Raw genomic sequence first — 23406 nt, forward strand, 5'->3', positions numbered from 1 at the left:
AGTGGTCAATTGTGTAATTTAGATATTACACATCAGATTTTTTTTATAGAATTTTACAATAATGTTCAGTACATTAATTATACCCTGGATAACCAGGATTAGTGATTTGCAAATTCTTTTGAAAAGTACCATTACATGAACTACATTGATTTAACAGTCAAAATCGAAGGCATTCAAAATCTAATGAATGCGTCATGACAAATGTACAAAATAAAGTGATACAAAATATTTTTTTGCCAATTTCCTCCAACAATGCACAGGAAACAAAGGATACATTGAAATAAACTTTATTAGGTAGTTACAAATAAATCTACATCAAAGTATACAAATAAAATGAGCAGTTGCAAGCAAGGAGGAAAAACAAGGTGTGGCACGGTGTGTCCATTCTCAGCATAGTGCCAAGCAGGGACAAAAGCCTAATTTATACTTAGTTGCACAACAGTGTATCACGTTTTATTAGTTATTTTCGGCAAGCAACACTGTAATGCAACAAAGTATAGATTAGGCTTAAGTTTGCACATTTAAAAAAACAAATACTAGTGTTACCATTTTAAAAGGCACCATACCAACCACTTAACGTATTACGTATGTCTCCCAAACTCTCCCACCCAGTTTCCTAAAATCCTAAAATACAAACACTACAATACAAGGGAAAAAAGCAGGAGTGACAAAAAGATAAAGAGGTGACCATGTGATTGCACTGCGGAAAAACTCCTGCAGATGTATGCTACAAATAATCACAGTGACGTTATCCTTCTGTAAAAATCTCTGGGAATGAATTGTAATTCATATCTGAAGCCCCGATGGCAAACAAACAGGCACTTCCATATTGCAGAGAAACCTGATAGTGTAGAGAGTGCAAAAGAGAGAATCAAGGGGAGTGGGTGGGGAGGGGCACAGCTGGTGAGTCTGACAGTTGCACTGCATCTGCAAAGTCAAAGCCTTGCACTTCTGTCGAGCTACCTAGCAGTGCATTCACTAACACTGCATCATCGACTCACAGTGCAGTGGTCAACATCTCCTCGTGTTTTGTGAGCAGTAACTTTTATCTATAGACTAGTTAAAATCAATGGTTTCTAAAAGCTATTAGGATGTCCTCTTGTAGTACAGACTGGGGATGATGAAATGTGTGTATGTTGCCACCTTGTGGTCAGACAGAAAGTGCACAACTGCACTACAATCTCAAAGCCAGAGTCGAGTACAGCAGACTGTGGTCATCACCACATTAATTTGTGAAATTTTAATTCATTTTAAAAAGGCTATGAGACAGAGAAAAAGAAAATAATAATTACTATCAAGAGGTCTGGAGGTCAAAGCAGAGGTACCGACAAAACTCATCCCACTTCACATGTTGCCTAGAGGAGGTGCACCAACATGGCGACTGTTGGGTCACCATCGGGTCTGCATAGTGTTCAAATCCTGATTAAAAAATGTCCCCTAATATAACTGAGATGAGTCCTAAAAATAGGATTAGAAAGCCAAAAGGAGCACCAGACACTTCTAATCGACTCCCACTTAGGTAAAAATATAATGCTGCTGATTGGCGTCATTTGAAAAGGCCTTTGGGAGGGGCCAACTCAGTTCTACAGGCTGGAGTGATGTGGTCAAACCAGTTCAACCCAAGTAAGATTCCCAGAGACATACGATAGAGAGGAGGGTGTGCTATGCGTGATTATCAGCTCAGTCATTGGTCATTGGTAGAGCAGGTAGTTCTTAAGTGAGGCCGGCAGGGGCAGCCCATGGATCTCGCTGAGACGTTCCCTTCCTAGAGCCACCCTCACAGAGCGCCTACACAGATCCATCAGAGGAAGGGGCTCCGCTGGTAGGAGAGAAGAGAGAAGAGTGGTAAGCAGCGGGCTGAGTAAATGTGGCCAAAATGTTAAGGCTGATGAAATCGTCTGATCTGTAGTGATGATCACGATTACAAGCTTTATTTCTCTTATATCTGCAGCTTGACATGAAAAAATACAAAAATAGGTTTTCAATATACTGTAGACTATTGCTAGAAATGAAATATTTTAATATATAATGAAAAATAGCAAAATCTGCCCACATCAACTATGTAAACTAAAAGTGTATATTAATACACATAAACACTTTTTTTCCCCTTATATTGAACAGATAGCAATGAGTGTGATTTCTATCGTATTGATGACATTTTCTTCTACATGTTTATGCTTGGTTTGTTTTTCTATCCTGTACAGCACTTTGTCAATCTCGGTTGTTTTAAATGTTCTTCACAAATAAAAGTTTGGATTGGATTCCTAGATATTTTCACTCCAGCTGCAGAACAAGTCATTTCAGTATGTGGCTTAAAGTGTACAGTGGGGTGAAAGTGAAACACAAACTATAGTATTTCATAATTGAGAAAATAAAAGCCTCAACAATAATTATGTCTTTCTTAGGAGAGAAGAAAATGGTATAATGATTACATTGTTCACTAATGTGGACAATTAATTCTCTGCTCTACTAACAATACAAACAGTAAGTATAGAGTTCAATATTAAGATTAAGGTTATAGATCCAGCAAGAGAACCCCATTAAATAAACAGTCTCTTCCAATGACTGTATACGTGCCGGGAACATTGATATGATACAATCCTATTTTGTTAAACACTTGTTTTCTCAGTGACGGCACATGAACCTTCACACTTTAGCCATGGAGTCATGGGGGTGAGTCTACTAGTAGTCATTTTACACTTGTCTGGGAAGTCACAAGCTGCTTGACAAGGACCACTTCACACTTCAAAGCCATCTGCATTGAGGCTGGATGGCCTGAAGACTCATCACATGTTAACAATGACATCAACCATTAACCTATGGACGCCAGCGTCCCTATTCTGGGGCGACATTCGTCAAAGATATCAGATGTACAAGCTCATAACGCATCGTTGCTATGCGTTGTAAGCTTGTAGGTCGGCTATTTTCACCCAAGAGATTTGTGTAGAGGGAAATACTAGCTGACCTAGTATAGAGCCCTGGGGGATCCCGGTCAACTAAGTATATAGGGTTCATGTGGTAAACAGTGTAAAGATAATATCTTTGTTCATTAAAATCTAAAAAGACAGTGCTACGAGTACACAGCGACGTCATTCCCCTGAGGAAAATGTGATTATGGGAGTTTTATAATTACATTTCACAGTTTTTGGGATATAGGGCAAAGGGAAAAAATGATGTCATGTCACCTTATCAGATGTGTCAGGCTCCTTTACATAATAGTTGGATTTGTGGTCCAACTGACCCAAATCTAGTCAGTAAACCATAGAGTTGCTCTACAGTAACCCTAAAGTCCCCTTTGACCAGCCCGTCACAACTTGGTTTATTGCAACAATAAACACTTCAACTTTGTCTTGAAACCCTGCTAGACATGCCTGTACTACTGTTCAGACACTACCAGTTTTCCTTTCTCCCAAGAGAGACAGAATGAATAGCGGCTTAGGATGAAAGTGTGGCAAAGCTTGGTACTTACGGTCAAGTCCATTAATGTACCGGATTCGTATTTCACAGTGTCCCCACACAGCGCTCACCACGGGGTACAGCTTTCTTCCCTTCAGTCCTCTGAATGCCACCCCTAGATACTGTCCATCAACTACGTAACCTAGAGTCCCCTCATCCATGTCCAAGACTACCAAGAATGAATCCGGTATTATGAAGGTCTCATCTGGCTCCAGGAAGGCAGGGTACGTTTTTCCTGCGTTGTTTTTGCCATCATGGTAGAGTTTATTCCTGCACAGGTCCCAGCCCCAAGACTCAGCGTTGTTTCCTACCAGTGCGGTGTAGCCCACAGAGTGCAGCGGGGCATCAACCGTAGCCACCCCGACCACGGCGTGGGTGCCCCGCTGACGCATAGCCCAGCTGATCTCCCAGACATGCAGTCCCCGTGTATAGCCCACGTGGCCGCGGATGGCGTCCGTGCTTTGGGCCACAGGGTGCCGGTGAAACACTAGCTTGTTGTCATCTTTGACAAAGATGTTGAGTGAGCGGTCGTCATTGTTCCACGAGTGCTGCACCTGCACGTCCAGGCCAGACGCCGGCATGTCCAGCAGCAGATCCAGGCGCGATGGTTTGGTGTGGTCTAGGGCCTGCAGCTCCAGCTTGAGGGGGCTGAACGCCGGGTCCCGCATGTCAATGGTTTTTATGCCACCTGGAACTTTCTGCCCCATGCTCTGGCTGGTTATAACAGCACCCTCCTCTCCTCCTCTCCCCTCCTCCGCTAATCAAAAGAAAAAAAAGGGGGAGAGCAAATAAGCCTCAAGCCCCCTCCTCCGCCACAGTGCTGCTCTAATCAGGGAGAGGGCTTATGTCCCTGTGTCATTCACTGCTCACAGACTAGGTGCTGGTTAAAGTCCACCTGGAGAGATATGGGAAAGATGAAAGCAGAAGAAGAAAGTGTTTTGATTAATATGCAAATGAAAATTTGCTTAATTTCAGTTTTGAAGCAGATAGTTTGCACGTTATAAAATCTGAGGAACACTGGTTAAAGGGTGTGAAATCTTTACTCTGCTCTCTGATTGGAGATGCGATGATTATGGATTTTGTTGGTACGATCGATTTTAGTGAGAAATAATCACGGTTTCACAATTATCATGATTACGCGTAAATATATTCCACAACACTATGGATGTATAAAATCACATGAGCGTTTGTAAATAGGTTTTATTATATTTTCTCCACAAAATGCCTTTGTTGGCTTTTTTTTAACAGTTGCTGGCCAAATAATGCAGTAGCCAATAATATATAAAAGTAGTATATAGTGTATCTCTTTGGAAGTAAACAGCTATACATTTAAACATCCATGTAACAATGTTAGCTGCAGGACCTCTGTCTGCAAGGCTCTTCAACTGTCTTTTGAACACGAGTAATTTTTTTTTTAATCAAATCACAATGATACTGAGCCTCTACAGTTAATTAATTGTTAGGCTTCACATCGTGTAAAAACAGTTACTTAACCCATCCCTTTCTCTGATGGCAGCATACAACAGTGCTGTACATCGAGTGCTATAATCATATCATGCAGTCAATGTTTGCATTTCATAAGTGGTACAGCCAGTGCATTAACCCCAATTCATTTTAGTCAATAGACCACATCTGATAGTAACAGCAGACCCTCACATGGCCCTCAACAGTGGCAGTGGCTTGAGTTCATGTGACAACACCATGAAACAGATGAGTGAATTACCGTTTACTTTGCATATGATTTTTCTTAAGGTAGCTCATAAAAGAGCAAGTGAATCCAGGGGTAATTTAGTATCATAGCCACACATTTTTTTTGGCTACCAACATTTTGGTTCAACTGATAACAGACAGTATCATGTTACATAAGAGCAGCTCAAATGTACTGATCAGGGCCTTGTTTCCCCAGTGTCTTCTTAGCACCATTTGCAGGGTAAAGACGCATTTTATATAGTCTACATATAGTCTACATTTAGTTTATCTGCACATCTAGGTTCACTCACTGCAGATTGTATAGACTCAGAGCAGCACAATCTGCCCTGCAGAAAAAATAAATTTAATTTTAATCACAGAAAGTAACAAACAAGAGCATCTGATGGCTTAAAAGCTACATCCCAATAATGAATAAAGTGTTGTCTAGCAGGATAAAATCAAAGAGCTTAAAACACCACTTGACCCAGTGAATCATTTGTGCACCAACTAGCTTAATGACATTTTCTTATTTTCTTCACTCTAGAATCACCCATTTTGATGAATCCAATCTCATACCTGGCAATCCAATTTGATAGTGCTAGACAGTGGTTTTCTTGTCATAGTCAATGATTACCTCAAAATGTACAGATTAACATGCTATATAGTGTAGGCCTACTTGACATGTAGAGTAAACATACTATACATTTGCATGAACAGTACACCACATGTGGTAGGCCTAGGCTATATTTCATTTAAAGCAGAGGAGAGCAGCTTTAGGTCATCCTGGCAGCTCAATAGTTTATACCACAGGCACAGATCTAGGCACAGATCTATTCACAACATAAAGGGCTTTCATTTGGCCCACGTCCTATGTGACAGACACCATCCTCTCTTTTTACTTCATGAAATACAAAAAAAATATATACACACACACACACACACACATTATATGCATGTGTGTAATGTGTGTGTACTGTATCCAAAACAACTGCAAATCCTACATGCCAGATGGTGACATGGGTCACATTCCATTAGTGTAAATGATTCCATTAGTGTAAATGAATGGGCCTACATGTAGGAACTGAACTGATATTTCTGCAAGTATAACAAGGCAACCGTATCAGAATGAAAAGCAGCGCTGCTCTAGGACTCTAGGCTCATTTTGATTAGCAAGTTCCAGTCAATTCCTACATGACATGCATACAGCTTGCAAAGCTCTCTTGTCTGGTAAACACTCACAGAATTATGTGCTCCACATTATGGTGTACTGATTCTTTGAAAATAGACTTGGGGAATCTAATGTGATTAGTTAGCTATCCTTGATTTCATGTTAACTTTAGTTCCTGCTTTTCGTGCATGAAATGATCTCTTTCAGATAATGACAACATGATGTTGCACTTTTTTCCTTTAAGGAAAAGACAAGACATACCACAATTTTGTAAATCAATATTAGCTTGATAGTTAAGTCTAACCACAGCACTTGTAAGCAAGCCTTGCAACTTTTTCTTGTGGTTTATTATCACAGAACTATTATCGCAAACACAAATTTGCATGCAATTTCAATGAAAAGTAACATATTTAACAAAACATTTGGTTGCAATAATAACAGAAAAGTCCTACAAGGAATACTTAACATGCAAACAAAGGAGCCCTTTAGAAATGAGGGAGGATACCAAGAAATTAACAGGAGACATACATGGTTATGAGACATAATCATCCACTCATAAACAAGGCAATTGCTTCACATCAGGCCTAAACAAGTGGGAATCCCAAAGTAAAGCCCTGTAAAAGCCGTATCACAGGCCTTTAATGGACAGACAGTAGTGAGACCCAACACTGCTATCCCTTCACACAACTATTCTGAAACAGAAAAAAAAATCCCACAATCTCCAAAAATAGGAAATAAGAGGGGAAAAACTCCAGCCATTTCCTATTATATGGTTGTCTAGTCGAAGGGCAACAGGAAAAGCAATAATAAAACGTCTGGCTTAAAATATAAAACATGCTGCTTGTCTTGTTTGAGGGAGACACTGCCGGACCACAGCTTTTTTCAATGGACAGAGCTCAGGACCACAGAAACTTGACAGTAAAAGTCTGATGAAAACCTGATGCACTTTATGGCCTACATCACAATAGACTACATTTAAAATCCAGATCAAAAGGCTGGACTATAGCACTCATAATTTAATTACTGGAGGTAATGTCATTGATTCCATGACATACATAGATTGAGCTGTTAGGCAGCAACAGCATTACACGATTAATGTTGGCTAATATATATTATTAGCCAACATATTCTTTACCCATTTTGAAAAAAAATGTACCAATAGCTACAGTATAGATTATAATTCAACAAACAGAACAGGAGATTTCCTGTGTGCAGGTGTGATGAACCCAACTCTGGCTTTTGTATTTTTGCTCATGTTGCCGCAGGGCATTGTGTATCACTGGAGAAAAAAAGGGCTGTTGCGAAGGCCACTCTAATTGAATTGTAGACAAGAGTTCATTGAGAAGTGTTTTGGCTCTTTTTCTAATGCAAGTAAACAACCATTTAAATGGGTCATGTCTCCTCAGTGATAGCAAAACAGGAGGGAAGAAAAAGCAAGCAGCGGGTGGCCAGCATCTGAATCTCTTTTTCAATGCCTGTCCAGCCTTCAGGGAGAGTGAAACATGTTAATTTGCACACTCTTTGTACTAAGCTTTTACCGTTCCCCTTTCGCCCCTTGGCAGCAGGCTCCCCTCCCTATTTGCACACACAAGAGGGCCCAGAAATAAAAATTAACAGAACAGTTGAAGGTCTTAACACATTTCAAAACTCAAACGTCTCCATTGTTGTGTGTAAAGGTGGCAAGCTGCATGTTGTGTTGCTGTGTGTTTGAGCCTGGTGCCCTTGCTACGCATGGTTTGGGGTGCCTGGGCCCCTGTGCTTGGGTGATGATTAAAATGCAGGAGGGGTGGGGGGTCCCTGGATTTGCTGAGCCAAGGAAACACTTGTCTCTTTTGTGAGGTCCAATTTTAGACTCAGTGGTAACTGGTCCCACCTGAACTTATGAAGCCCCCACCACTTTCGTGACCCGTCTAGTTTTATAAAACTCACACTAATACAAAGTAAGCCTGCATTGTGTAGAAGCATTATTGATCTAATGTGTTCCATGTTACCATGTACCAATCCAATAAGGCCAGGTCCATTTTGTAGTGGCTGATTAACAGGTAACATAGTATTTACCAATAAGCTAATCAAATTAATAACACTTGGGCTACTTAATAGATTGTGTGCAGTAACATTTAAGCCTACTTAATAGATGTTGTCTTTCGTGCAGTGCTTCTGGTCTACTTTTCCGTGATATGTTGCAATGGTACAGGCCCACAGCCCCACACTTAAGACTTAACCCCATTTAGCATGTAATGCTAGCTAATGTAAATCCAGACTAATCTTTACATTGGCTATGATAGTGGGCCATCTTGCATGTGGTCTGGGGGTCTAATACCCAGGTCCTTGGGGGTGAACATTCGAGCCACGTTACACAGCGTCCATAATAATGTTGATGTCCAGAAATGTAGGCTATCGTCTTATCTCTCCAGGCTGGATAATGTTTACTTTGTATGTGTGACACAGTCAGGAAGCACCAAAGGTTTCAAGCAACACAGGCGCGGCGGCAACAAAGATAATAATGACTCTAAACGTTTAAACTCGGGGACCAGACAACACTACTTCTTCTAACGTTATACGGTTTATAAATGTTGTTTTCGGTTAGGTTAGAATAATAATACGTAAACGGGACGACCAAAGTAAAAAAAAGCCGAAACAAGAGCCACCGTGGGAAGCGAAACACGCCGGTGGAAAGAGCTGGGTGGTTGGTAGAATACAAAAAGCAAGATATTAAACTCACCTTTACTAAGTTGCTGTGTTATCAAAGAACAACAGAACGGTCGAGGAAGGAAGGTGAGGCTTCGAATTGTTGTTGACCTACTCCTCCATGCCCCTGTGTTCGTCTTCCTCCTCCTCGTTGCCTCCTCTTCTACCTCATTCCATTTTAGGCTGGACATGAATTAGGTAAAATGATGGCTGCTCTCTCTAACATCTCTCTGGGTCAGAGTTGCCAGGTTTTGCGAGAGAAACGAGCAACCAGGTATATGAAAACAAGCCCAAAAGAAGCGAGCCCTTCATCCTTTAAACACGTTACTTGCATTATAGCCCATCTACAATGTGACGTGTTGTGAGCTTGTAGATCTGCTATTTTTAAAATCTCTTGCAATACAATGTGGAATATTTGGAACATATTTGAAACATTCTATCAACACGCATCTGGTACAGGGCTCCCTGGCTGGCACAAAAAAAATGTCATGAAAATATTTGAGAACTACTTGTTTAAATAATAATTCAAAAAATGTGGAAGCAAGCCTAAATAAGCAAGTACACTTTAGAAACAACCCCAAAAACTGCAACCGGGCCGCAACGGCCAATATTTACAAGCGACTTTACAGATAAACAAGCTTATAATAAGCGGACATGGCAACCCTGCTCTCGGGTCACGTGGTTAAATCGCTCCCAGCTGCTGTGTGCTAGATTAGGACCTCCCAGCGTTCACTTCCTCGTCGTACGACGGTGTCACTCCGAGCCATAAAAGAACATTATTTACAAACTAAGCAGCAGGCAGCAACGCTTTGTTAAGTTTGTAGATCTATTCTTTTGTGATGGAAGTGCCTCTATTTTGACCGTAGAAATCCTTTCATTTATTATTTACATCCTACAGTATGTAGGCTACTACGCTACACTGGGTAAATACGTAGCCCTGAAACATGACTGTCAAGCGTCATGTGAACCATGGCTAGGTAAATACGGTAATATAATGATGACATATATCCACCATTATTATGGTAACAGGATAGGTGGGCACCAAAACATTCTGGGCACTAGGGATAACTGGGCACCTTGGACGAGTGGGCACTTAGGAGTGGGCACTAGGAAGAGTGGGCACTAGGGGTGGAGAAGAGTGGGCACTAGGGAAATCTGGGCACCCGGAAGACTGGGCACTAGGTGCACGGCCTGTGAGATTGAATACTTTATTAGCAATGATGCTAGATTCTTCTAAATGTGTGTCCTGTATGTAAAGACAGTGTTTCAGTGGTTGTTCCATTCATGCTCATTCTTCTTTCAATGTATTTGCAGTCTTCCCAAAAAAATTGGTGCCCAGATGTCCCTAGTGCCCACCAGGTGGGCTGCCGGTGGAGCCGACTAGCTCTGAAGGTGCAAATGCGTGCCCGCGAGAGAGGCGTCAACGTGCCGTCAACACCTAGAACAATAGCCCTGTACCTGGCTGCTTTGCATAACATTAGGCTACTCAAGATAAGCCATGGAATTGAATGCGTTTACATTCCTCTCACAATGAGAGACAATTGGTCTGTGCACTGCAGAGTGCGAAAGGGGATTCAGTCAGATTGATCTTATCATCGCCCCAATCCATACAAAGTTACTGGTTAAACAGGTATCAGCCTCGATGTTCATCAAGTTACATGGGCCACCTACGACTGGGACCCAACAGATTATGTGATAACTTGGCTGAGATCCCATCGCTTAGCTGAGGACCCAAGAAGGAGAGCTGCACCAGACACTCACGAGGTTATCCCCGTCATTCAAGTAAAGACAAGTTGTCTGATTATTTTAAGTAGCCTACTTATGTGTGAGTCTATGTAAAGGGCTTTTATATAAAACTAAAAGGAAAATGATTAATTAAATTGTAACAAAAATAAAAACAACAAATTAGCAATGCAACTAAATAATAAGAAATATAATTACATTAAAAAAAAGGTTTTCCATCACATATGTTGCTGCATACAGTATTTCAACTAGCACTGGCTATGTGCACATGCGTGCGACTGCATGTGCTCGTGCATGTGACATCATTACAACAGAGCTCCTGCTGCTCCACTAGCTCAAAAATCCACAGCACAGTGAGCACACCCCTGCCCACCTATCCTGTTAATATCACTGTATATCAATCTATAGCTCATATTCATACTTTGACATGTTTTATTTTAAAGGAATACGATATGCGGATTATATTCTATTCTCACTTCGTAGGAAGCGGATTGGTGAATTGCATGGTGTTCAATGACAGGACTACATGTAATTGAGGTGCTGCTTGGCCATGGCCCATGGCCTGTGGGAAGTCATCAAGTTATTCCCCCAGCAGCTGAACAGCAGACAGATCACAAGCAAGGTAACAAAACAAAAACAAACCTAAACAATTACAATGAAAATAGAAGAAAAAATATATCTTAAATAGACATTTCTGGTCATCAGTCATATGTTAGAATGTGATGATACATCTGGGCACCAAAACATTCTGGGCACTAGGGACAACTGGGCATCTTGGACGAGTGGGCACCTGCAAGAGTGGGCACTTAGGGGTGGAGATAACTGGGCACTAGGAAGAGTGGGCATCTGGAATAGTATTCCTCAAGAAGACACGTTGGCAGTTAATGTTATTCAACTTGACCTTCATACTGTGGAGTTTCTTATCATGTTTGAAACCATGACGTCAACGATCAGGTCAAAGCCGTAGTCATTTCAAATCACTCCAGTCCTGAGGCGCAGAGTGCAATTAAGGGACACTCATTTTTACCTGGGGGCTGGGGCTCCCCTGAGTTGAGAACGTTTAGTTTAAAATCACATTCCAGGGTCAGGGAGGGTCAAGGCCCACTCTTGAACTTCCAGAAAGTGACAACTGCAGTGTCCCACAAAGGCCTACTCACCATGACAAGAAGTCCTGTAGTTACTATAGGCTTCCAGAATGCAGCAACATAACAAACCGTTCAAAGTAACGTCTTAACAATAGCAGTGTTCTCGTTATTAACGAGAACACTGTGTACTTTTTTAAGCTTTTGATTAAGATGAGTGCCCAGTTTCTATTAGTAGCTACATTTATGTACCCTTGTGAGCTGAATGTGACACCCCCAGCAAAATTAAACATGTTTCCCCCCCTAGCCTGACAATGGGGGCGGGGGCTATTAGAAGACTGTTCATAATGTGACAAAATTGAAATGCACCAAATTCCACCTGAATGTGGAGGTGCATCAGTAAAATACTTCTAATACACTGCTTCCATCTAGTGGTGCTGGAGTGCCTCTGCAATTTTTTATTTTTTATTTTGGTGAAGTACAGTAGGCCTACAAGCTTCCTGTTGCCCCTATCCCACTATAGTCTTACAATTTACAATTTAGGCATTTAGCAGACGCTCTTAATCCAAAGCCACTTACAGTAAGCAAGGAAAACGCGAGGTACATCAAATGCATAGAAATAGTACCAAGTACCAGTAATCTAGGATCATAGTTAAACCAAGAACCTATCATCAGTCTGAACAGTATAATATCAAAACATATATAATCTGTACATTAAAACTATGCACACTTTAGGATGCCAGGTCTACAAATGACCTGGCATCGGTCTACATAACATGCTATATAAATTACATTTAGCCTTTGCATAAGCCTGCAAGGTCATCAAGGCTAGGGCAAGTGCTACGGCAAGTGCTACGGGCTAAGGTGGAGTCTGAAGAGGAGTCTTCAGACTACGGCGGAAGATTGGGAGAGAGTCTGCAGTTCTAACTGCAATGGGGAGTTTGTTCCACAGTTTGGGACGGGAGCCAGAAGGGAGAAGAGTCTGGGACGTGTGGAGCGTTGTCCCAGATGTTTTAGGGAAGGTTCTGGCAGCTTCTGACTCACTGTGCACTGGCCTGTATTTTTGTCATTTTACACTTTGAACTTAGAATGGCTTAGAAGTAATTGCAAACTGACATATACTGTAAGTGAAGCATACAACACACACATTCACAAACTTAAGTAGAACCAATATCCTCTAAATTTGTTTTGCTTAGTTGGACCAAAGTTCAAAGGTCATATAACATCCTCATTAAAAAACGTGTAAAGTTTTATTGTGTATTTTCAGATAGGTCAGTGCAGAGAGTGCAGAGGGGCGGCAGTGGATCAGGAGGTAGTGCGGCCGCTTGGGAACCGGAAAGGTTCTCCGGTTCCAGGGCTCCCCCAGAGTCGGTGTCGAAGTGTCCTTGAGGAACACTGAACCCCTAATTGCGCCCGATGAGCAGGTTGGTGCCTTGCATGGTTTCCTACGTAGTTGGTGTATGAATATGTGTGTGAATGGGTGAATGTAATGCACATTGTAAAACGCATTGGATAAAAGCACTATATTGTATAAATGCATCATTTACAGAGAGACAGGAAAAAGGGCTGAAAGACACAACATGTGTTGTATTCAAACCTAGGTCCTCATACTCACAAGCGTATATGGTATGTGCCAGCAGGTACCCACATCGCTTTCATTTACACAACTTGAAAATGTATTTAATATTTATCATTAGATTATTAAAAAAATTACTAAGTTAACTATTGTTAATTTTCAGATAGGTCAGTGCAGAGAGACAGGAAAGAGGGCAGAGAGAACAGAGGATCGGATTCAAACCATGGTCCCTATGCGCACAAAGAGGATATGGTCTGTACTAACTGGCTGAGCCACAAGGCACCCACATCTTCATCATTTTTAGACAACTTGAACGTTGATTTAATATTTCCCATCTGATATTAAAGGCTAACAGGCTCCCTTTTTTTTCCCTGACGAAGACTGGGATTGAATGGATGTTCAAAATGACCTTATTTGTCCACAGAGAGAGGCGGCTGAAGGTAATATGGCTCACTTTACATCGTTGCCGGGGAACATAGCTCGGCGACTTGAATTACCTTCCCCTCAGCTGTCTCACAGTGAAAATCCCATTTTCCTGTGCGGTGGTGATGGTGCAATGTGCTGAGCCTGGTGATATCTCTGGGCCGCTCCATAATGGGGGTGGGCGGGAGGGGGAGCATAGACATGCTTACTGCCTGCCTTTTTAGAAACCATCATTTCAGCAGGATCGATAGTAGGCTACATCCCACTCCACGGCTGGAAGCGCGTTCTGCTTCTATTGGGGGAAGCGTGTGTGGACAGTGGCACCTAGACAAGTCAAAGCAGAGCACACACAGCCAAGGTGAATGATCGCGTGCTGCGTCAGACACTTCCTCACTTGTTCTGAAATGCAGTTTCTGAGCAGGACCGGGGATAGGGGGTTGGGTGCTGCCTCCCCTCCCCCGCGCTTCCAAGTGGCGGTTGCCTTTGCAGGGCAACTGGGAGGTGAGGTTACTTATATTTAGGTTCAGGTAGCCAAAAGATCATGGCTGACTCGTAAAGGTGCATCTCAAGATCATAGTGGAGCCGCATTTGAAACGGCTTACATTACACCCCCCTCCCCCCTCTCTCTCTTACACACACACACACAAATGCACACACAAATGCACAAGCACGGACACACACGGACACACACACACACACACACACACACACACACACACACACACACACACACACACATACACACACACACACACACACACACACACACACACACACACACGCACACACCCCTCTACATCTTTTTGATTGTACTGCAGGTTGAGCATTCAAATAGATTTATGCTGCCATCTCATATTTCAGTAGGTGGCTTGTAATATAAAACCGTAAGGGCAGCAGAGTTACTGCTCTATATAAAAAAGGCAGTAAGGCAGAAAAAGGCAACTACCGACCTGTGTCTATTTTAAGTGTTTTATATATAAAAAAAAGAAAAACTTAGTCTAATTTATAAATATCTTAACCGATGTAAAAAAAAGAAGAAAAAAAAAGATATTCAATCTGGTTTGAGAAAGTCTTATTCAACGGAGACTTGCATATTTGCATATTTGCTGTATATATTGATATTTCTAATTGGGTCTGTTTGTTGCACTGTCGTTTGTCCAGTTGTTTTGAGTGTTGAATGTTTAATGGACCACAATATGGAAACAAGCCTTAGGCTTTTTTGTATCTCATCCATTTTTTGTTTTGTTTAACTCGTAATGCTGTACTATAGGAACATTTCTTCAATAAAACATTCAATCAATCAATGTTTACTTTATTTGACAGCTTTGATTAAAAAAGAAATGGCAATTGATAGAGTGGAACACCAAATACTAGTGTACAATTTAAAAGCAATAGGATTTACTAGTGAGTCCTTGCAATGGATACACTCATATGTTTTTTAAACAGAATCCAAATGGTAGGTGTTGAGTCTGAACGGGGTCATCCCTATGTTCCCCAGATTCTATGTTCTCCACTTACCTTAGGGTTAGGGTTAGGTAAGCAGGTTACACGTGTAATCTCTCAAGGAAGCATCCATGGTCCCACTGGTCCTGACTTTGAGACAGCTTGTTCATCATGTTATTAATTTTTATATACAGATGAATCAGCCCTATTAGTGTCAGGAAAGAGTATAGAAACAGATACAACATTAATTGGCAAGGAGCTCCTAAATGTAAGTTATTGTTTATGTGACCTGAAGCTATTTATCTGAATGTATTTTTTTGGATCAAGTTATTAATTAAGGGACTTGGCTGGTCTGTGGAATGCCATTGGATACAGTGAAAAGAAAATGATGTTACTTATCTTGTATGTGACCTGCTGGACCAATGTACGATGGGTGTATCTATGGCCATTTCTGTTATTGGGAAGGTTCATTCAAAATCTATTTTTTTAGCCAGATTATCACATTTCCTCGATAAAGATACCCTGAGGACATTAGCTACATTGTTAGTTCAATGTCATATTGATTACTCTTCCACTGCCTGGTACAATAAGTAAAATAAAGTAAGTAGCCTTGGGGGCCAACAGTTCCAGAGTCATGTGGCCCATAGGTCAAGAGCCTATCTCCTGTTTCATTAGCGTGAGACAGCTTGATGTACAAGTACACCCCCTGGACATGACACTAGTATGTTGCAGGGACTTACCAAAAATCCAGCCCTTGATGCTGAGAGACAAGCAGGGGGGCATTGGGTACCATTCTAGTCTTTGGTATGACTCATCCGGGGATTGAACCCTGACCTCTCAGTCTCTGGACAGGCACTCTAACCACAAGATCACTGAGCTGGTCTGCCTTGTACTTGTACAATGGTTAAGAAAAGGAACAAAAGATTATTTTAAAAAGTACAACAAAAAGAACAAAAACAATATCCAAAAAGCGCAGAAGCACAGAATAAAATAATGAGGGTAGTCCTTAAGCTTAGCCCAAGAACACGCAACAGTCCAAACCATTTTAAAGGGTTGAAGTTTTTTGTTATTTTGCCTGGTATATTTCATTAGAAAATTCCATAGCTTTAATATGAGGGCTAATGTGTGTGACTTGAAACTGCCCAATTTAAGAAACAGGTTAGGGACAAGTACATTTCTTTATTCGGGTGATGAACAATGGAATAAAATCCCAAATTAAATTAAACCTTACTGCGAGTAGTTTTAAGAAACATTTGAAAAACTGTCTCCTGAGTGTACTTACTGACAATGAGATCATAGACCTGTGCTGTGTGGTGGAAGCACAATAGGAAATCAAAATAGGCCTTGCTAAAAAAAAGTCAATGGTGCTAACAGTTGTTTTGTACTTTTCATAGCCATTAAAGTACTTCATTCACAGTAGTCTATAATATGCAGAGGGAAGATCAAAACATTAACACAGTCATGTTTATGCACTAATATGCTACTGTATAGGTTGCTTGTAAAATATGGTATAAATGTGCAATGGCTGGGCAAGTGCTATAATGTTGAGATAGAGGATTGTGTGTGTTTGTCTATGTGCTCTTTTAGGTGCCTCCTTGTATAGTATGTGCATGCGTCAGCAAGCATGTACTTAATATGTGCTTGTATGACTTTGGGGAACGTATGCTTGCTGCATGTGTGTGCAGTGCGTGTGTGCATTGCGTGCGTATGTGTGCGTGTGTGTGTGTGTGTGTGTGTGTGTGTGTGTGTGTGTGTGTGTGTGTGTGTGTGTGTGTGTGTGTGTGTGTGTGTGTGTGTGTGTGTGTGTGTGTGTGTGTGTGTGTGTGTGTGTGTGTGTGTGTGCGTGTGTGTGTGCGTGCGTGCGTGCGTGCGTGCGTGCGTGCGTGCGTGCGTGCGTGCGTGCGTGCGTGCGTGCGTGCGTGCGTGCGTGCGTGCGTGCGTGCGTGCGTGCGTGCGTGCGTGCGCGCGTGTGCGTGTGCGTGTGTGTGTGTGCTTGTCCCAATATCTGAGTGTGCAAAAGATGGAAAAAGTGAGGAAAGGGCATCCGTTAAGAGAGGTGCACCACTGCGGGACAGTGGAGGGGGGGTGGGATAAGGTGGGTGGTGCAGTACAAGGATCCCCTCTGCCTACATCGCTGCTCATTTGTCAAGTTGCCTGCAGACTTGAATGGTGCATTGCTGCTAAAACACAGAGGCAATCAGCTTTGAAACAGCTCACCTCCAGGGAGGGGTCCCCAGGTGGATGATGCACTGATGCAGTCTCCTTGGGTGATTTGCAGATTAGGGGTCTTTCGTTCAAGCAAAGCTGCTCAGCATGTGTCAGAGGGCGGACCTCATATTTTGGTCCCAGAATAATTCCAGATTAGGAGACATTTGTAGTACAACCTGCTAAAAGGTTTTGCCCAGTTAGTGTAAATAAGACATTTATCAAACACAACCTTTATCCTCAGAAAGTCAACTTTTTGAGTTGTTGGACTACATTGTTTTAGTTTATATCACTTATAGGCATTGTTTTGAAACAGAATGCGTTCCTGGCAGGCAAATCTGTATTGCCGAACTATTCCCCCTCCCCCCCTTAAATAGTGCTGGCATCAAGTCTTTTCAGACCTTTTTTTAAATTACCAAACCTGCCTACCGATGATGTCAGCGGTAGGCGAGTTTCCACAGCCTTCCTCTGAGACACAGAGTGAGTAGACAAAAATGGTCCCATCTTCTAATCTAATGAGTGTGAGGACCATTTACGTATATGAAGATACGTTGAAAATGGGTGAAGTGGTCCTTTAAGTAGTTAATTCATAATGTTCCTAGAAATGTAGTACAACATTTGTCTTTGAAATGTAGTGGAGTGAAATCAATTAAATGTATTCATGAAATTTGTTTGAAAGATGTTTGAATTTGTTTGTTTGAAGTTATGACCAATTTAGATTTATTTTTGTGTGGACATTTTTGAAAATCTTTTTCAGTAATAATAAAAAACTAAATGTAGAAAATGAAAAATCAAAGGATACTTGGTACCCATAAAAATGGGTCCACGCCTCAAAAATGGGTCCAGATCTTCTGTTTGGGAAACACTGCTCTAGCAGAGTGTTGGTTCTCTGGTAGGGTGTTGGTTCTCTAGCTGAGTGTTGGTTCAATAGCTGAGTGTTGTTTCAATAGCAGAGTGTTGGTTCTCTGGTAGAGTGTTGGTTCTCTGGTAGAGTGTTGGTTCTCTAGGTAAGTGTTGGTTCTCTGTTAGGGTGTTGGTTCTCTAGGTAAGTGTTGTTTCTCTGGTAGGGTGTTGGTTCTCTAGGTAAGTGTTGGTTCTCTGGTAGGGTGTTGGTTCTCTAGGTAAGTGTTGGTTCCCTGGTAGGGTGTTGGTTCTCTAGGTAAGTGTTGGTTCTCTGGTAGGGTGTTGGTTCTCTAGGTAAGTGTTGGTTCTCTGGTAGGGTGTTGGTTCTCTAGGTAAGTGTTGGTTCTCTGGTAGGGTGTTGGTTCTCTAGGTAAGTGTTGGTTCCCTGGTAGGGTGTTGGTTCTCTAGGTAAGTGTTGGTTCTCTGGTAGGGTGTTGGTTCTCTAGGTAAGTGTTGGTTCTCTGGTAGGGTGTTGGTTCTCTAGGTTAAGTGTTGGTTCTCTAGGTAAGTGTTGGTTCTCTGGTAGGGTGTTGGTTCTCTAGCAGAGTGTTGGTTCCCAGGGTGTTGGTTCTCTAGCAGAGTGTTGGTTCTCTGGCAGGGTGTTGGTTCTCTGGTAGGGTGTAAGCCATCCTCAGCACATTCAGCTCATCAAGACAACATCCTGGACACACATGCTGTTCTCCACCCAAAAAGTAATGTGGCTGGTGGTGGATGAAGGCCCTTGCATGGCCAAAGCTCTCCTGGTTCTCTCCACAGTGTGAGCCTCTGTCTACAAACTCGACATGGGATCCATCGAGACAGTAAATTGGCAGTGCCAGCAGGTTCTTGCTCAGTGGAGAAAAAGGCAGATTTAATGCGATTATAAATGTTGTATATGAACTGATTAAGTGAGTGGTGGCTCTATGGTTCTATTCAGCATATACACTAATCTGACTCAGCGGACGAAAATTATTGGCCCTAGATTGAGACCATAAATAATTTTAAGGAACTCACAAATGCCATACTCTGTGGGTTATGATGCGTATCAGTAATATAATATAATACTAAATTCTGTGATGTTCAGTCACAGACATTTCATTGATAAGAAATGATCTGCGCTACATACAAAAAGATCTAAATCAACCATTTGTGTTAATTTCAATCTGCTCAAGTCAAATTAAAGATACATATGAGCAAATTATACATTTATTATAATGCTTAGATCCAGATATAATTAAATCAATTATTCAACCCTTTACACATATATTCTTTAGCATATCACATCTGAGTGTCCAACTGTCCATCCTGTGTCCCAGTTCTCCCAAACTCTCATCATGCGTCAGTGTGGACAAAGTGTCTTCAGTGTTAATTTAAGGGTCCATTTGGTTCCATTTGTACAATCTTCGGTGTTGAAGGAACAATGAACAGTTTACTGTGCAGCGCCTTGCTGAAAACAGCACATGATATGTTGGGAAACACACTTTAGCTACTGCAACTGAAAGGCTTCCATAAAAAGAGAAAAGATACAGCCATCAACGGCTGCTCCGGAGGAGGCTATAAGTTATCTTTGTCCCTGTGTGCCATACCTGTTTTTGACAGTAACAAATGGCAGCACTGAATGTAGGCCAAGAGTCAAAACATAGCTCCTGATGACAGGGGATGTTGTGGGGGGCATATAGCACACATCCAAGAACCTAGAAAACACAACAGAAAGCAGAAAGGAAACTGAACATGAGACTGCAACAATAACAAGCCTCCTGCAGGGTTTTCAGGTCAAAATGGCAAAAAGTGCTGCATAATTCTTTTGAGAACACAATCCTCTTTTTATACCCGCCAGGCCGGAACGGCCAAAGGCAAGATATTATGTTTTCGGTCCTGTGTGTCTGTCTGTGTGTCTGTCTGTCTGTCTGTCTGTCTGTCTGTCTGTCTGTCTGGCTGTCTGGCTGGCTGTCTGGCTGGCTGTCTGGCTGTATGTCTATAAACAGCTAATCCCAGGCACCACTGGACCGAAAAAGATGTTCCCTGCCATCATTGGAGCATGCAGCTCCAAGGATTGCTGGGAACATCTTTTTTGACTGTACGACCTACGGTTCAAGAGTTATACGCCAAAACGTGAATCAGTCTGTTCTAGCACCACCCTGAGACCAATTTGGAAAATTGTGACAGAGCTTTGCACGCCTACTGGGAGTGTTCGGTAGGCGAATGATGCAAGTCGAGCCATGCATGCCCATTTCCATCTGACACGGTTTTCCGCCATTCTGCCACACTTTATGCTACTACTCCTACAAAATGTGTCCAAAAGTCACACAAATCGTTAGACATTATCTTCAATCTGCAAACCCATTCGGTAAAAAAAAGGGCCTCTGGGGGCACCACCTCCTTTTTTGTGTAGAAAGAGGAACTCGGTTTGGCTCCTCACCTTTCTTGGTCCACTTCCTCCTGGGTGCTTCTGTGTTAATTCCTACTAACAACAACACTACGTGTTTAAGGCAGTGGTGCTGACTTGAGAGATTACATTCTCTTTGGAGTCATGTGAGCAAGAGGTATCAGTCAGATTTAGCAGATTCCATTCCACTTGACTATGATTGCCTTCCACAATTTGTAGGCCTTGGGTAGGCAAACTGGCCTGGCGGGGATCTGCTCTCTGAGAAGCATACTTTTCTATCTAGTTGCTTTTGCATTAGGCCAAAGTACCTGGTAAGACGCAGGATGTTCCTTTGTCAGGGATGATGTGTGGCATTGCATCAACCCATAAATCATGCATGTCGTTGGATGAAATCTCTGCATGCATGCATTGACTTCAAACTCGCCATGCGTCTCACCAAGGACACGAGGGAGTGTGGTGGCATTTGTGAAATCGGTGGGATTGGTGGATGTCCAGAACCGCCAATCCGACAGATATGTCCATACAGTATATGGGCATATGGATGTCATCAATATGACATCATGGTACTGAAATCATAGACTAGCCTCTGTACTCTGACAATGGGTACAACGAGTACTCTGACAACAAGTACAATGGCTATTATATAACCGGGTGGGGCATGCATGCCCAGCTTGCATCGTTCCCGACTTGCATAATTCCCGAAGTAGTTTATCTGTATCTATACTATCATTTGAAGGGGAATTTTGCCCCACGGTTTTCTTACCTTTTCTATGATGTTATGATATCCTAGGATGAATGAATTTCATAACTCCATCCCGGGTCCGCCACAGCTAAAAACGTGCGCCTATGGTCCTTGCGCTAAATCGTGTATTTTAATATTTTTAATATTTTTATTTATCTGACGTTCATAGTGACAAAACACTATGCAACGTGATTGTCTTGAATGCGCCCCACCGGAAGTCTCGCTAGACGAGATTGAAATCTGTGGTGGACCCGGGAATTTTCTACTGTACCATTCATCCTAGGATATCATAACATCATAGAAAAGGTAAGAAAACCGTGGGGCAAAATTCCCCTTTAAGGAATCTCTGTGTGTCTGTTAACACGAAATCTGTCTCAGGCTTAACTCGGACAGCATCCGACCGTTCAGTCTCAAACTTGGTATATGTGTTTCATATGACCCCGAGGTGTGCAGAGCCGAATAGCATTTTAGAAGGATCAGTTTCCGAGAAGTGAAAAATCACGAATACCTGTAGCCTATCTATCGGCCTGCGGATCTTACAAAGGGGCAGACATTCTCGACCACTAGGACCACTGGCCTAGCGGTCCGGGCACCGGGCATGTAGGCTGACAGCGCGTCGCGGGTTCGAGTCCCTATCCTGACGGCCCTTGCTGCGTCTTACTCCCCATCTCTCTCTCCCCGTTTCCTGTCTACCTACTATACTATCAATAAAGGCATAAAAAGACAGACATTCTCAGTGTGTTCGGGAGATTCCCTGATTGACCAAATCAAACCCTTGGCTTCACGTCAGTGTCACGTTTGTGATACTGAGCCAGTATAAGTCCCTGATTGGTTAACCCGACCCGCCGTTGGCCCAGCTTCGCATAATATTTGTGACACATAGCAGTATAAATGGAACAACTTGTATCATTCCCGACATGCATGGCCCCAAATAGGCCGGCGCCGTCCTAGTATATCTCTAAATGCAGGGAATCTCTGTCTGTCTATCTGTCTGTCTGTCTGTCTGTCTCTGTCTGTCTGTCTGTCCCCTGCATATCTCAAGAACCGTCCAATCAATCGACTTCAAACTTAGATTGTGTATCGCCAAAGACGAGAGGCCTCGATGTGCCTATAGTGGGAAGTCGGTCAGGTGGACAGTTGTCCAGAAATATCTATAAATCCACAAATCTGAAACGGGTAAAATAGGTACTCTGACAATGAGTACAATGGGTATTGCATAACCGGAGGGGCAACGAGCATCGTTCCCAACAGGCATCGCCCTAGTTGTATCTAAATATACCTGTAATATACTGCATGTATAATAGGGCTCCTTATAATAGTTTTTTTTATTTATTATTAAACGTTTTGTTTATTTGTTTTTGTTCTTTTACATACTCATAGGTAGTACAGACATTTATTGAAGCAAATAGGCAAATAAACAGAGTATCTCCAAACAGTGAAGAAAATAATTAACAGGATAGAGTAATATCAGTAAGAAAAAGGATAAATTGAGTAAGATATAAACAACATCAAAACAAAACAAAAACAAACAGACACTCACAAAGAAAGAAAACAACAACAGACAACAAAACAAATACACAACGTAAAATCTCCAAAAACATGTATGTATATAGAAAACAGTCCATGGTCTATAAACGCTACATCGAGTTAAGCACAGGTCATTGAAAGCAATTGTACATGTCAGTGAGGTGATAAGCAGGTATACACCAAGGGTTCATCATACATCAGATTGGTTACTTCCATATATGCAGGTTACAGACTCCTTATAATAGTTTAATGTCATATCGATATTTTATCATATTTTACACTGTCATAGGACAGGCTTAGGACAGAACAATTCTGTTCTGTCTTAAGCTTTTGTGTTCAATGAGCTTTTCTACTTTCACGTCTCCAGTCTTGAGTTATGACTGATCTATACATTAT

The 23406-nt window shown here is 41.9% G+C and overlaps 1 protein-coding gene across 1 annotated transcript; it reads right to left on the minus strand.

Moving 5' to 3' along the window:
* Window positions 1-271: 271 nt before the first annotated feature.
* spsb1 (splA/ryanodine receptor domain and SOCS box containing 1) lies at window positions 272-9224 on the minus strand. The gene is made up of 3 exons (XM_080444615.1): window positions 9036-9224; window positions 3470-4351; window positions 272-1819 (listed from the first exon to the last, which is right to left on the minus strand). Exons 2-3 carry the CDS (start codon window positions 4161-4163, stop codon window positions 1692-1694), a joined length of 822 nt encoding a protein of 273 aa, XP_080300741.1. The 5' UTR covers window positions 4164-4351; window positions 9036-9224; the 3' UTR covers window positions 272-1691.
* Window positions 9225-23406: the final 14182 nt, after the last annotated feature.

The sequence above is a fragment of the Gymnoscopelus braueri genome, assembly GCF_963280865.1.
Source record: "Gymnoscopelus braueri genome assembly, chromosome: 12".
Lineage (NCBI taxonomy): Eukaryota > Metazoa > Chordata > Actinopteri > Myctophiformes > Myctophidae > Gymnoscopelus > Gymnoscopelus braueri.